Below are 15,808 nucleotides of genomic sequence, written 5' to 3'. Positions count from 1 at the left end.
TGAAAAAATAGAAAAGGTGTAAAGAAGAAACTCGAACAAAGTGGCTGAGAAAAAGAAATTGAACAAATGAGCGGAGTGAAGTGTGTGTGAGTGGGAGAAGTGGAACAAACGGAATTGTGAAAGAAAACATAAAAATAACTATTCCAAATGCAGGAAGCGTCAACAAAATGGATAATAAAACAATACAATTGGATTTCAAATTACTGGTAATTAAAGATTGCATTAAAAAAAACAACATCGCATTTAATTAAACAGCTATTTATCATAAAATTGTAGATATACAATTAAAACAACTACATATGTAGGCTGACCGTATAGCGAAAGCTACACATAGTATGTAGAGCGCGCTAATAAAAAATGAGTACAGCATAATTAAATCAGTAAATAATCTAAATGCATGGTACAACTATTATGTGGGTAGAAAATGTAATTGCCCTAACCCCATTCACCAACTTCTATAAAATATATAATTGAAATCGCAAACATGTTTAGGTAGTCCTCTTCTTCCTGATTAAGTTTATTTTTCGTTTTCCAAAATTAGCTGTTAATAAATGATTTATCTTGCTGTATATGCACGTATGTATGCTTTAAATTAAAACAGTGATATCAACGTAATTTTCCCTAAAGTTGGAAAGATAAGTAAATATGCCAGAAATATCAATGTTTTTTACCAGCTTTTATTAAGTTTCACCTGTGTGCAATCAAATTTTGCAATCAATTTTTAACAAACTTCCCGATGCGCTAAAGACTTTCAAACTGAGCTAAGAACCCGCAGGCAATGCGATATGAAAGATGTATTAGAGCTTAAACAGACGGCAGCGTTGATCCGGATCAACTCTGGAGTTAACTGCAGTTGATCCGGATTAAGTCCCAGTTAATCCCGATCAATGCTGCCTTCTGTTTAAGCTTTTAATGCACTAGGTATGATATTTGAAAATCCAGTTTTTATTCGATATGCTGGTCATATACAATAGCACCGCCCAACTTTGCCATTTCATGAAGCATCCTTCCCCTTCGGCCCCACCCCAGAATGTTTTACAAATATGTATGTAAGTAAACATTTCCCACAATTTTCCTCGAAATTTCAAACTTGCATACTCGAAAATTTTCTAGAAATTCTGAATAAAAATTTTTAAATTTTGATGAAAATTTTTTGAATTTTTTTTTAACTTGAATGGGCTACAAATCTGCATTTTCGAAAATGTTATAGAAATTCTGAAAACAAATTCTGATATATAATGATTTTTGTTTTAATTTTTGTGAATTTTATAAAAAGTGTGAAACTTTGATTTATTTGGTTTATATTATAGAATGGACTATATTTTCATGAAAAATTCATGGAAAAAATTGTTCATGACAATTATTGAGAATAATATATTAGAAAAAGATGTACACTTTCATTTGTCGCCTGGTGTACATACATATATATGGGGTTTTTTTTTTTTTTTTTTTTAGATTGGCGCTTACACATATGTTAGTGTTTGGCCGAGCTTCTCCTCTGACTTGTGGCGTACGCCTTGATGTTGTCATACAAAACGGAGGGACCTACAGTTTTACGCCGACTCCGAACGGTGATTGTATTTGTATGAGAAGCTGTTTTTCATGACAGAAATATACTCGAAGGTTTGCCATTGCCTGCCGAGGGACGAACGCTGTTAAGCAAAACCAGGGCTTGAACCCAGGTGCTGGTGAGTGAAAGCGCGCACTGCTTACCACTACACCACAGCGGCCGACTCCTACAGCCCATATAATTTAAATGTGTTGATTTTTACTTTTTCCATATAAGCATGAATTTCTTATGAAGCAAAATACAAAATGCAAAAGGAACCCAAAAAAAAAACTTCAAAAATCAACAGGATTTTTCAGTTTGTTAAAACTTTCACTTCATTACACCAAAAATGTGTGGGCTAAAATACTGTCCAGAAATGTTCTAAAAACTCGAGATTTTTATGAAAATCTTGTTTTAGTCACTGAATGAATATGGACTTACATACATACATATGTTTGTACCATAATAGGCTGGCGCTTACACATATCGCACCCGATCTTCAAAAATTACACTTTCGTCAGAAAATGCGAAAAATATTTCGTAGCACATGCTAATCATATGGGCAAGGGTCTTTACCTAAGGTTTTTTGAATAAATTATAACAAAAATTTGCTTCACCTTTTGCTGAAATCTCTGAGCACATTTTTTAGTGCATAATTTTAAAAATTCCAAATTTTGAGTTGTGTCACTTTTGAAGATCGCGTGCGACATGTCAGTGTTTGGCCGAGCTTCTCCTCCGATTTGTGGCGTGCCCCTTGACCTACGCGCAGTGTTCAAACCCGGTTCAACAAAACAGCAAAAAATAAGAAAAAGTGTTCTCTAATAGCGGTCGACCCTCGGCAGGCAGTGGCAAACCTCCGAATGCATTTCTGCCAAGAAAAAGCTTCTCGTAAAATCAATTTGCCGTTCGAAGGCGGCGTAAAACTGTAGGTCCCTCCCTTTGAGTAACAACATCAAAACACACCCTACAAAAGAAAAGTGTAAGTGGCAAAACATTATTATGATATGTACATACATACATATGTAATATAATTTGTACTCGTAAGGTTTCAAAAAGAGTTCCAAAAAATTATGGAAGCTTAATTCCTGAATGCCAAAATGAAACAAAAAACTAAATAAGAAATCAATTTTTCGCTAAAAATTATTACCGGTCGTTCATCGTTACAACTAGAGTAACTTTCCAGTAACTTCCTCCTCTAATCGTCACTTTTCGCTGTGTTCAGAGAGGAGAGTGAGTAGTACATGTCTAACCCCACCTCATCAAAATCAAGCTTAATTTGACTGTTTTAATTCCATTTGCTAGGTCCCCATTGAATCCAGCGGGCTTAGTACACATGCACACACACATAAACGTACATTTATATATATGTATGTACGTACATATGTACACCATATTAAAAATGAGAATATTGTGCACCGCCTGCGCCATTGCCGACAGACACACCTTCACCTAAACGTATACATTTCCGCTGCTCTTGATAGCTACCGCGGCACAGTCGATGCCAAAGTCAACGCTACGCTGCGTAATGTGCTTGTATTAGTCGCGCGCCTGCGACGACTGCGCTGCCGTCCCACTTTAACCCCCAATTCGCGTCCCAATTCTCTCACTCTGCCAGTTTATCCTCCATGTGGTGTAGCGCAAATTCAAACTGTCTATCTGCCATTTCTGCCTCTGTTCTGTTATTTTTCGATAACGAGTAAGAAGAGCACACGGCTGCCGAAAGCTCAGCGTAATTTAAACTCTCGCCGCCGCTGGTGCTGATGTTTCTGCTTGGACTTACTGGTGGAGTGGCAGCAACGGCACAGTCTCAGCTTCAATACAACGCCAAATAAATCGGCATCTACATACATATGTATGCACATTGAATAGACCCCTTGCCTGCCTGCTCGACGGGCTTCTCGCTAGATTGTCTGTTTGCCTACTTTCCGGCTAGTTCGCTTGGGTTGTACGTGTATTTTATTGCTGCTATATATTCACAAAGCTATGTGTAAATATGTATAAATGTACCTACATACATATGTATATAAATATGCTGATACATATGTATATATGTATGTACATACGTACACAAATATATACATATATATCTGTGTATCCGCCGATTTTATCGCTGCGTTGTTTTACCTCCCTGCTGTTAAGATGTATTTTATTTGTTGTAACAAAATGTTTATTTTAATTTTTATTAATTTATAAGATTACTGCATGAACAAATAAATATGTATATTCCCATACAAAATGTAGTAAAATTATCCGTACCCTAATAATAATAATAGATTGGCACTTACGCATACATATGTTTGTTAGTGTTTGGCCTAGCTTCTCCTCCGATTTATGGCGTGCGCCTTGATATTGTCGCACAAAGGGTAGAGACCTACAGTTTTACGACGACTCCGAATGACGATTGTATTTTTATGAGAAGCTATTTTTTATGGCAGAAATACACTTGGAGGTTGGCTATTGCGTTTATTTTTTTAATTTATTTTTAATTTTTGAAGTTGGTCGGAAACCGGTCTTGAACCCTGGCCCTGCAAAATGGCAGCGCGCACTGCTAATCATTACACCAAAGCGGCCGACGTAACTTCTTACGTTCCCACCACAGTCGGGTCTACGTAACCGGAACGACCCAGATTAATATTTGACCAAGGACTGTCACTCCAGCAACACTCCCCAAAAACTCTTTGAGGAACTTGTATGCTGCTACAACAAGAACAACAACGTAACTTCTTATTACTCGTAGATACAGTGTCGTACAAAATATTAGTAATTACTAAATTTAAAGACATAGATTAGGATACCTCACGTGATAGATAATTTGGTCAACTTAATCACTCCAAACCGTCACGCGTAAACCGAGACGAAAATATTAAATATTAAATATTTTGTTTTTGTTATTTTCTGGTCTACATAGTAACGATTTGTTTTGAAATATTTTTTTTATTGTTTTCTTCAATTGTTTCAAGCTCTATAAAAGTTAAAAAAAAAAAATCAGTTAATACTTAAATTTACCTTTTTTGCCACTGAAAACCACCGCGTTAAATAAATTTCCATTCTACTTAATTAACTTCGAATTTTTTTTTAGTTTTCTTTTGGAAGCAGAAATGCATACATATATCTAGATGCATTTCTGCATCATAAAGAAAAAAAAAATCTTACCTACGTTTTTTGGTGGTTAGGACTCGATATGTAAATAAATAAATAAATAAAGTTTTTTGTTGGGAGCGGGAGTGGAACAAGAGTGGAGCTAGAGCGAAGGGATGAAAAAAACCTTTGCTCCAAAGCCCTGGTTATATGGAAGAAAATGCGTAACACAAAAAAAATCTAAAAAAGTATCGGTAATTTTTAGCGACTTGAAACTTGCACTAAAATTGAATAGGCTACAAATCTGCATACCCGAAAATGTTCTAGAAATTCAGAATAAAAAAATTTAAATTTATGTAAAAAATATTTGAATTTTTGTAAATTTTTTATACATATGTACTTATGTATGTATGTTAAGTTGAAACTTTGATTTATATGGTTTATATTACAGAATTAACTATATTTTCATAAATAATTAATGAAAAGAATTTTCCGTGAAGATAATTGTGACAAGGTGTACACTAACATTTGACACCGACTGTGTGCAAGTCGGATTCCTATAAGGTAAGGGGTAGCAATAGTACAAAAATAAAAAATGTCATGGTTTGGTACAAAAATGTCAAATTTCATTTTTTTTTTCTCATATTATGAAGACCGAATCGCGATTAAATGCTGATACAAACGGTGGAACAGTGAAGCATAATTGCCAATTATGCCGGAAATTCAATTAACCGAGTTGAATGATACCGGGAAATTTCCGAGTGTATGGTTGAAATAAGCGGGTTAACTATTTAAGCTGTTGGCAATCAATCGGGGCACACTGGTAAATGCAGCTTGGAACACCTGGCACGCATACATATGTATGTATGTACTTAAGTAGATGACTACCACTGTATGTATTCGCAGAGTCTAAACTCGTATTTACATTTAATTTAAAATGAATCGCCAGTAAAGTGTATGTGCGTGTGTATGTAAATCTTTATGTGTTCAAATATGTAAATAAGTATTTATGTATATCTGTATGCACATATTCATAGATTGCATATTTCGGCATGTATGTAGATGCCACAACTGCGGCTATGTTTCTCTCTAAAATAGCAATAAAGCCAAGAGCAACAAAAAATCGAAAAACAACCACGCGGCGAAGGCAGCTGAGCTGCTGACGACTACGTCGAGGCCGAAGCTAAAGTTAACGTAAACGCTGCTTTAACTTTAGTGAGGAGCAGCGTTATCGACGTCTATTACAAAAATTCACACGGAAGAGGAGGCAAAGGAAACAGAACAGAACAAAACTTGTGCTGCTGCAGTGGTACGAGTGGCAGCCAGTTGGCCAGGCTAGTGAACCAACGATAAAATACAAACTAAATGTGGTGGTGGTGGCAGTGGTGACGTTGGCTTTGGCAGCGAGTGAATAAGAATTTAAGAATGAGAATAGAGTAGAGCAAAATAGTAGAAAGAATAAACGAAATACATACATATCCATACATATCCATATGTATGTATATCCATGTTTGTATGTACGAATATTTAAGTAGTATATAGTGGGTATATGGAAACACTCAGATACTTAGGCATATTCAGGGCCGGCCGCAGGATTTCTCTTTGGGGGGCACGGCCGGTTTTATGCAAAGCCATTCGTAACAACCAAGAATTTCATTATTTTATTTAGAGTATTCAGCATAAAAAGCAAAAAAAAAGTCACATGCAATTCACCGAGGTATAGATAAAGATTCTTTTAAGTCAACATTATCATCCAGATTGCGATGAATATTGAGAAAAGTTAGCCATTGTGTGCTCGTTATCTGCCATGCCCTGCACATGCATGATGATATTCATTGAATTATTCTGCCAACTAAATAGGTGGGCGAAGGATGTTATGGACCACATAAAGAAAAATTTCTGTAGAAAAAACGGAAATATGAAACATACTTATTTTGGTACGGCAAATGTTAAAGCTGTTTTTGATAGACTTTTATGTGCTGATTACGAATCCGTAAGCATAAAGTTTCCATCAGCTCCAGATTAAAAAAAAAAACCGTGGTCAAAGTATCACAAAATCACGTTTCTGTGCAAGATTTGAGAAGCTCTAGCAAAGAAACAAACGGTGATAGAACCTTCCGGGCCTAAATTAAAGCTAGAACTCTCACCTACTATCTCTGAAAATACCATTCCTGCATCTTCACTTGATGGTCATTTAGACATTTGTTATGTACTTTTATTTGTTTTTAGTTTATTTTAGAAAAAATGAGGAACAAGTTGAATATAATTTTTGAACATTGGTAATTATGGTACTCCAACTGTACATCGAATTCTTCTACATAAATATATCATTCTCATGATTCCAGAAAATTATAAAAATAATAAAATATTACCCGTCATCGATTCGCCACTTCTCTGCTCGCTATATTTGAGTTCCGGTCGCTTAAAGAAGAATTTTGCATGTGAAAGCAACAACAAAGTTAGCTAGCACGGATATACGAGAGCGAGTTATGTTGTACCTCATTAAGTTCGTTCGTTTCGCCTCTCGCTTGACGGTTGACGAATCAATGACGGCTATTACAAAATTATTAGAACCAATAGCTGACACTACGAAAATACAAATAAGCCACAGTACTCGCTAGTGTAATTATTTAATATTGTATGTTAAAAAAAAATAGATAATAAGCATTCAAAACCTAAAAAATACATCTTTAGAACAAAAAACGTGTAATGTGCAAATATAGGACTTAACATAAAACATAAGTTTCATTAACTAACGCAATCCTTTCATCAAAATCCAATGCATACTATAATCTCTTTTCAAATACAATATTTGACTGCAATTTTTTTTTATATATATTTATTGGTTTCCCTTCACAGAGTTCATTTGTGCTTGGATCGCTATTTTAAATGACTGTCGCTTTTTTTAAATTGGTGGTAACCATTAGCCGCTGAATACCTTAATTGCAAGGCAAACCAATGTTGTTACCATTAGGCTATTTTACTAAAAAAGTTCCACGGATATCTTAAAAAATTTTTTTGTTGTTATTTATGGCCATTTAACAATTATATTCCACAATTTTTATTGAGCCACTTCTCCTCAAAAGACTTCTTCACCGGGGTCACTGGTATTAGAAACGGCCTCAAGCTCAATAAAAATTGTTGTGACGTTAAAGTATTTTTTACCATTATTATCTTAAACTAAAATTTTTATTCATTTTTCCCTCTAACAGGGGGGTTTGATCACCCAAAAGCCCCCCTTGCGGCCGGGCCTGGGCATATTGTACATATGTATGTATGTATGTAGAATATGTTAAAAATAAGAGAAACCCAAACAACGTAGAAGAAGAAATGAATGGAGCAAGTTGGAGAGTGGAGTGTGGTACATACATACATACATACATACGTACTATATAAACGCATACATATCTACATCCATATTTACCTCTGCATACACTCACACTAAGCACATAGTAAATGCAATTAAAGTGTTGTTATTTTTTTGTTTGTTTTTCATACGTATTTCTTGTGCTTTCCTCCGCGACGTTTTTGTTTCTTCTTGGCTTAATTAAATCCCCTTTTAAGTTTCACAATTTAAATTTTTATCACTTCTAATTGAATTTATGTGTTTGGGTATGCAAGAGTCGGGCAAAACGACAACCTCATATATGAACTTAAAAATGGACGAGGATTTGCGACTTAATTGCATACATTTTGATAACTTTTTGTTGTATCGATTCTTAAAAAATCATCGCACTAAAATTGAGGTAAGTGTATTGCAGCACCATACAACTTTGCTTTTGGGATTCTAGAGTGGTAGCAGTTAAATCGCGGATGTCGATGACGACTTATGTATGTAATTTCGACGGTTTCGGGAACGATTCCATGGACTGTAATATTGTATATGTATTTTTCCATCAAGAATAACACGGTGCAATTTTATACACAAACAAAAAATAAAAATAATATATTCGCGAAACAAGTGGCCAAAAATATCTAGTAGTTTTCAGTTTTTCTCTCTGGCGTCAGGAATTTTCTTAAAAAGACTCTGAAATTTTAAAGACATTATTGATTAAAAAAAAAAAATTTTTTAACACTCAGTGCAATGTATAATAGCAATATGGGTGCCATATAAAAGATAAAATTCTGTAGAATTTAAAAAGTTTAAATTTGAAAAGGTTCTTTTAAACTTTTATCCTTGAAAGTTTGCAATATGGCATTTTGAAAAAATTTTATGTTACGGACTAATATACAGAGGATCACATCCTCGAATCTCGCCCTTCCAACTATATTAGCTTAGAAAAATAAAATTAATTAAAAGTGCATTTTCAGTACCTATTCGTTCCTGTGAACTAAGAGACTTGATTTTTTAAATCTTATTATTTTACATTGCACTGAATTCTTTTGAATAATTTTTTGAACTAGTCATAGCTTTGAAATTTGAAAATCCTTTAAAAAAATCCTGACTTCAGAGAGAAAAACTAAGAATCCAGTTTCATAATATCTGGTCCAAAGTTTCGCGAGCATATTGATTGTTTCGTGAGTTTTGAGATTTCTTGGTTTTTGTCGCACGGTGTAATCGTTAAATTTGGATATTTATTTTTTCGGTGAAATTAAATCGTTTTATTTTTTTGAGATTTTTATTTATTTTTCGATCAAAAATAAACATTATTTTGGATTTTTATTATTTTCGGTCTTTTTTAACCGTTATAATGGAGACTGCGTTTTTATGACCTATTTACATATTTTATGATCTAAAAAATTAAAGCTGAAAATAACGGTTAAATATAGAAATATTACCGGAAAAAAAAAAAAATAAAAAAGGCGATAAATAAAAATCCAAAATTAACGGTTGAATTTGAAATGTAGAAATCCAAAGTAGAAATCCAATTTTAACGATTAAATTATGATTTTTATTATAAGGATCATAATCGGTACGGTCCCTGGGAAAAGCTCTACCGCTGACGTGAAGAATAAGAGGCAATTCGCAAAAACTTTGTTCCCAGGTTATCAGCTTACCGTATACATATGCATTTGTCGAAGGTAATGCTCATAAAAAAAAAAAAAATATTAACAAAATCGGTTTTCAAATCGATTAAGGCTCAAATTTTGGCTCCCAAATTATGGTTAATATGTATTTAATTTATAATTCCTTTATTTAAGTAACTTATTTAAATCTTAACTTTGCAAATTACATATGTACTACATTGTGGCATCACCGTTTTGAATTGTGCCAATTTAGTGATGCACTTGTTAAAAATATCCTCATTTTTATTATTTGTCGAAAAGACTTGCAAAACACTTGTTCTTCTATTTGTATGTGCGTTTGTTTATTGGACAACTGGCTTGCAGTCGATGTATGTATGTATGTGTGTGTATGTTTATACATAGATACGTGTGCTTTAATGTATGTATGTAACTATTTACGTTTACATAAATATATAAATATGTACATACACTGGAGGAAGAATTAATAGAAACACCACATTTTTATCAGTTTTGGGTTTTTTTATTTTGTTTATTTATTGTTTATTAATTTTGTATAGAAGTCTAGCTTATTAGGTATGTAGCAAACAACATATAAAGCAACATTCTAAACTTTGCAAAAAAAAAATCTAATAATTTTCATGGAGATGTCGTTTTAGGCTTTTTTGCTGACCGATTGATTCTTCCTGTCCTTTTATATATAATATGGAAGTACCTTTAAAATAAAAAAAATGTCACCAAAATTTCAAACTTTTTATCCAGAATTTTGAATAAATTTTTTGCTGACGGTGCTAGGCATTTCCTTCCTTAATGTGTATACCGTAAACTAAAAAGAAAATTAACGGTATTTTGTAGGAATTGGAAACTCATGCCCGCCTGCAACAATCAATTTTAAATTTATCGGTTAAGATTTAAAATTACACAATTTTGTTCGGAAAATTTGTCATTTTAAATTTTAACAGTCTGATAAGTTTAAAAATTTATTGGTTAAATCGGGCATCAATGTATCCTACTAAAATTTAATGGCCATAAAACTGAATTTCTAAAAATTCAGAATAAAAAGTTTGAAAATTTGGTGAACATTTGTTTAATTTTTGTACAAAGTTTGAAATGTGCATTTATATGACGTTTGTTAATATAATGAGCAAGACTTCTATTGAAAATTATTGAAGATTAAACAAAGACAAAATATTCAAAACTGGTCAAAATGTCGCGTTTCTATTAGTTCTTCCACCAGTGTATGTGTGTATCTATGTAGCTATGTATTTGGTTGGTTTGTTGGCGCGCTGCTTTAAAGTAGTGTGACCGCTTCTAAAAATGCACTGCCCCACTTCCCACTCAAATGAATAATAAACGAAAAAAAAAACAAGAAGCTATAACTAGAATAAGAGAAAATCCTCAACTGCACAAACGCAGCTACAGCTATCGCAGCAACTATTGCATATAAAAACATATAAAATTGCATACATACACACATCATCCATACTTGTTTCTTATGTACATATGTACTACATAATGATGCACCGTTGAGTACAGCAACTTATTTGAAAGATATTAAATAAATTGATAATGCAGTTCAGTTAAGGTGGTGCACTCACCTTTGAAAATACATAAACCGTTAGCCATGTTTATATGTACACGAAAATTGAATATAAAATGCTTTACAACAAATCTGTATTATTTAAACATTTTTATTAATTAAAAACGATTGAAAGAATTCAAATATCGCAAAGAAAGGATACATTTTTCCGTTTTAGGTTTACATTTTTTATTGGATTCCGAATGACTTTTTTATTGCTCCGATGAAAACTAATCCAAAAGAAAACTAATGGATAGGGTTGAGTGTTGTCTTACACGACATGTATTTGCATATGTAAATGCTACTTTTTTGCATCTACTCCTATGTACCATATGTATATTAGAACGCATCAGAAAAGTAGCATATGCAAATATGTACATACTTATCGTGTAAGAGCGCTATTAGTGTTGAGATGATGTGAGATGGCATCATTGTGTCCATTTCGTAACTGGATCCTGGTGTATTAACGTAGCCTGCACACCACAGAAGAATAGTCTGAAGTTTTCTCTAATTAAGGAGCAGCCTTGCTGCAGAGTATTTCTCCGATAATGTTTAGTTCATTGTTGGACATCTAAGATACCTAGTACATACATACATATACCTGCCAATTAGGATACTGTTAGTACAGGGACCGGAAGGGTTTTGATATTTATAAAAACATCATAATTTAACCGTTAAAACTGGATTTAAACTTTTTGCGACGAATTTTAACCGTTATTTTATGATTTGATTTTTTCGCTATTTTTTCGATCGACTTTCGATCGATATATTTAATATTAATTTTTTCAATCATATAACTGTTGTTTTTTTAAATTAAATTATTGAAAAAAATATTAAAATTTAAATAACCATTTTTTTCGAAAAAATAAGTAATAAAATAAAGATAAAATTTTACCGAAAAAAAATCCATTTTAACAAATGCCTTGTTCGAAAATCTTTAAATAACGATTTTGCGATGATGTCAAAATAAAAATTTTGATATTTAACGATTATTTTCGGTCCCTGTTTTAATGGTTTGTTATGGTCCGCAATGTTCTTTTATTTCTTTTATTAACCCTACAGTGCTAGCGCTATGAGTATTTTGCTAGCCATAGCAAAAAAATGGTAGGTAGGTACTTATTAAACCATACAAAAGTCAAGCGTTGTTTTCTAAATCTTTAATGAGTGTCACTTTTTCCTCTAGTTTGCGTTTAATCCTTACATTTAAAATAATTTCAAACAGAGTTGAAATAATGTTAGTTGAAAAAAAATGTTTTCAATATACATATGTACATATGTAAGTAGTTGGCGAATACGCGACTTCTCCAGGGTTAAGCACTTCTTGCCCATACATGAATACATATATACCAATTTTCCATCAAATAACAGCAAACTTCGTTAATGCACTAGTTTTTTATTTTTCTTCACTCAAAGTTTTAATTATTATTATTTATTAGTTAGCGTAAACTTTGGGATTAGTCCCCATTAATCATTGGACATTTTTAAACAAAATTTTATCAAAATAATTTTAAATTTTCAAAAAGCTTTAGCTTTTTTTAAGTAGCCTTTCGCCTGTGCATTCGGCGGTAACGTAAGCCAACGCCCTCAGCAAAGACGAAGAATCATTCTAACGTAGAAAATATTCAATTTTTTCTTACGGCAGTGTTTCTAGTTATTTGTTAGAGGCTGTAAAGTAAGTAATATGCCATAGTATGATTGTACATAGTAAAAGGTACCTTTGGTACATGAATACCCTGCAAGGAAATTTCATGTAAGTAAAATATAATACTGATTCAGGCGATTAGCAGCATCTGTTTCCAAGATTGTACAGTGCCTAATTTAAAACCCAAAAGTTATCGCAGATTTCAGTCACCTCGCGAGGATAATAGAGCTGAAGCTTCTAATGGGCGATGTGTATTCTTCATATTGATTAAATTTTATTAATGGCGATAATGGTTCTAAATTCACTGGAATTGCTCTGGTCCGAAAAGAGTAGATTTCTCTACGTCTCTCAAGTTAGCACTACACTTTTCGAAATTGGAAAAGTTAACTATGCAATTAATTGTAGCTTTTTTGTTGTGGGAAGAAAAAATTTGTAGCTCTCATTTTTTTTAAAAATATCGTAATTGAGATATTAAACAGGTTACAATGGAATAAATTGTAGTTTTTTTGTTATGGAAAGAAAAATGTGTAGCTTTCGTTCTTTAAGAAAAAAATGGTTTGTAGTGCTAACTTGACACCATACACTAAAAAAACGAAAGCTACAAATCTCTTCTTTCCTCAACAAATTTACAACAAAAAAAGCTACAATTAATGCCATAGTTTACTTTTGCAATTTCGAGAAGTGTAGTGCTAACTTGACAGACGTGATTTCTCTTCAGTGTACGTAGACACAACTGCACATAATTTGTAGATATGTATGCACATTTATTTTTGCTGTTTGTGCACAAAACTTGTATAAGAAAATGTATTTTAGTGCATAGCTCGTAAATTCTTTACATAAGTACAATATTTAAATGTGATTTCTTATGGCAACACACCATGCGAAAGGAGCTCATAAAAATAAATAACATTCGTAGTAAGTAAGTACGTACGAAATACAAATATTTATGCATTTGCATAGTATGTATTTACATATGTACATATGCATGTATGTACATATTTACCATTTGTACATAGTGCTTATGCATGGTATGTGCAGACATATGTATGAATTTATATTTTAGCTAAGCTTGCTTTTGATTTATCGTTTTTGTAAAAAAAAAGCAACTAAAGTCTAAACATCTTTAAAAATGTTATGTATTTTCTCTAAATATTATTAGTTTTTTTTATGCACGCATTCACTTGGTTGCAGTGAATTGTGGCCTAAGTAGCAATGCTGTTCTTGAGTATTATGAACTCTAACCACTCTTTGTTAATGAGAAAATGAATTTGCAGAAGGATAATGAACATTTGGGGGTTTTGTTGTTTAAGTCAATAGATCCAAAATAGAAATATCCTGAGTGTTTCAAAATGTGGCTCAGAAATTGTGTACTTCCAATTTGTTTCCAACGTAATTTTAATCTCTTCTCGAATTATGAGGACGTACACATCTATTGGAGGTGCCACGCCCTCTTGTACAAACTCATTTATATACATTTACCATAGATCTTCTCACCAAATTTCAGTGTCATGTGAGTTAGGGGTCCGAAGATATAGCAAATGTGAGATTTCACGGCTATGGAATGTACCGCGGCCACGTATACAAACTCACTTATGTTAACCTCGCTATATGCACCTTATTTAGTTATGTCTTCACACTTGATTTCGAAGAAATTTCACGCCTTAAATATGTTTCACGCCCCCTTTTGCAAACTTATTTACATATATGGATACTTTCTTTTAAACATCTACCATAGATCTGTCTTCACACTACATTTTAAATTCATTTGATTTACGGTTCCGAAGTTATTGCTTATTAAAAATTTCACGCCTATGGGAGGTGCCACGCCCCCTTTTCAGATCTCTTTTTTTTTTTGTACCCTAGTTTACGTCCGAGGTCACTCCCTATATACCATTTAAAGCCCCATGAAAATCCATTCAGCAGTTCCGGAGATAAGTGAGTTCAATCAGACAAACAAATTACAGTTTTATTATAGTATAGAATCTATATATATATACGTATCTATCTATGTCTATATCTATAGCTATACTAAACATTATGAGGTAATAATTAAACTTGTATACTCTTACTTAGCATTTACATATGTATCTACATATCTGTTGCAAATACAGTTCGTTCTATGCATTTTTTAAACATAATATCCCTCTTGAGTCTCGTTGGGACCAGAGCCAACAACGTGGGTGAATAGTGTGGTAGGTGGTGGAATTTTCTGGTAAAGCAGACGTTGCAGAAGTGGAAAGCAGAAAAGAGTAGAAACGTATTAGCTAAAAAGCTTGACGCAAGCTAGGAGTTGCAAACAAGCAAATCATACATCCATAACATACATACATACATATGTACATACATACATATATGTACATAAATATGTATGAATGCATGCATGTACATTGGCTAGAGCAGCACTAAAAGAGGCAAAATAAATACGACTAGAACTTGATTATCGTGCTTTACATTCATTTACTCAGCCTTAGTATTTATGGATGGATGTTAGTAAAGGCACATAAGCAGCAACAATGCTTACAAACAAACAAATATCTATGTACATGCACACATAGTACGAATTTATGCATATACATACATACATATGTACTCATTTTAATTTTTGCGATGGCGCTGTATTTACAACTACTACTTACTATGTATTTGGTATTAAACACATGTATATGTATGTACGTATGTATGTATATGCGCAGAGTTATTTACATACTTATCAAATACCTGTGTGTTTCTCATGCGGGCATTTTTTTTTATTATTTTGGTTGCTTTTCGTATACTAAATTGATTAAATTTGGAAAATTAGTTTGACTTTAATAACACACAATAATAATAGATTGGCGCTAACACAATATGTTAGTGTTTGGCCGAGCTTCTCCTCCGATTTGTGGCGTGCGCCTTGATGTTGTCACACAAAGGGGAGGGGGGGCGTACAGTTTTACCTCGACCCCGAACGGCGATTGTGTTTTTATGAGAAGCTATTTTTTATGGCAGAAATACC

The 15,808-nt window shown here is 33.1% G+C and overlaps 1 protein-coding gene across 1 annotated transcript in view; it reads left to right on the top strand.

Moving 5' to 3' along the window:
- The window catches only part of LOC118743256, a gene marked incomplete at its 5' end in the record, with an annotated part of 39,560 nt that overhangs the window by 12,554 nt on the left and 11,198 nt on the right, over window positions 1-15,808 (top strand). Inside the window, 1 exon segment of the mRNA XM_036475821.1 lies at window positions 17-206. Within this exon segment, the coding sequence (XP_036331714.1) occupies window positions 168-206 (39 nt within the window).

Source organism: Rhagoletis pomonella, unplaced genomic scaffold (genome assembly GCF_013731165.1).
Source record: "Rhagoletis pomonella isolate Grant_MI unplaced genomic scaffold, Rhpom_1.0 Rhpom_scaffold_00007, whole genome shotgun sequence".
NCBI classification, from domain to species: domain Eukaryota; kingdom Metazoa; phylum Arthropoda; class Insecta; order Diptera; family Tephritidae; genus Rhagoletis; species Rhagoletis pomonella.
The sequence above is the reverse complement of the archived record's forward strand: the minus strand, read 5'-3'. Positions and strand labels throughout refer to the sequence as shown.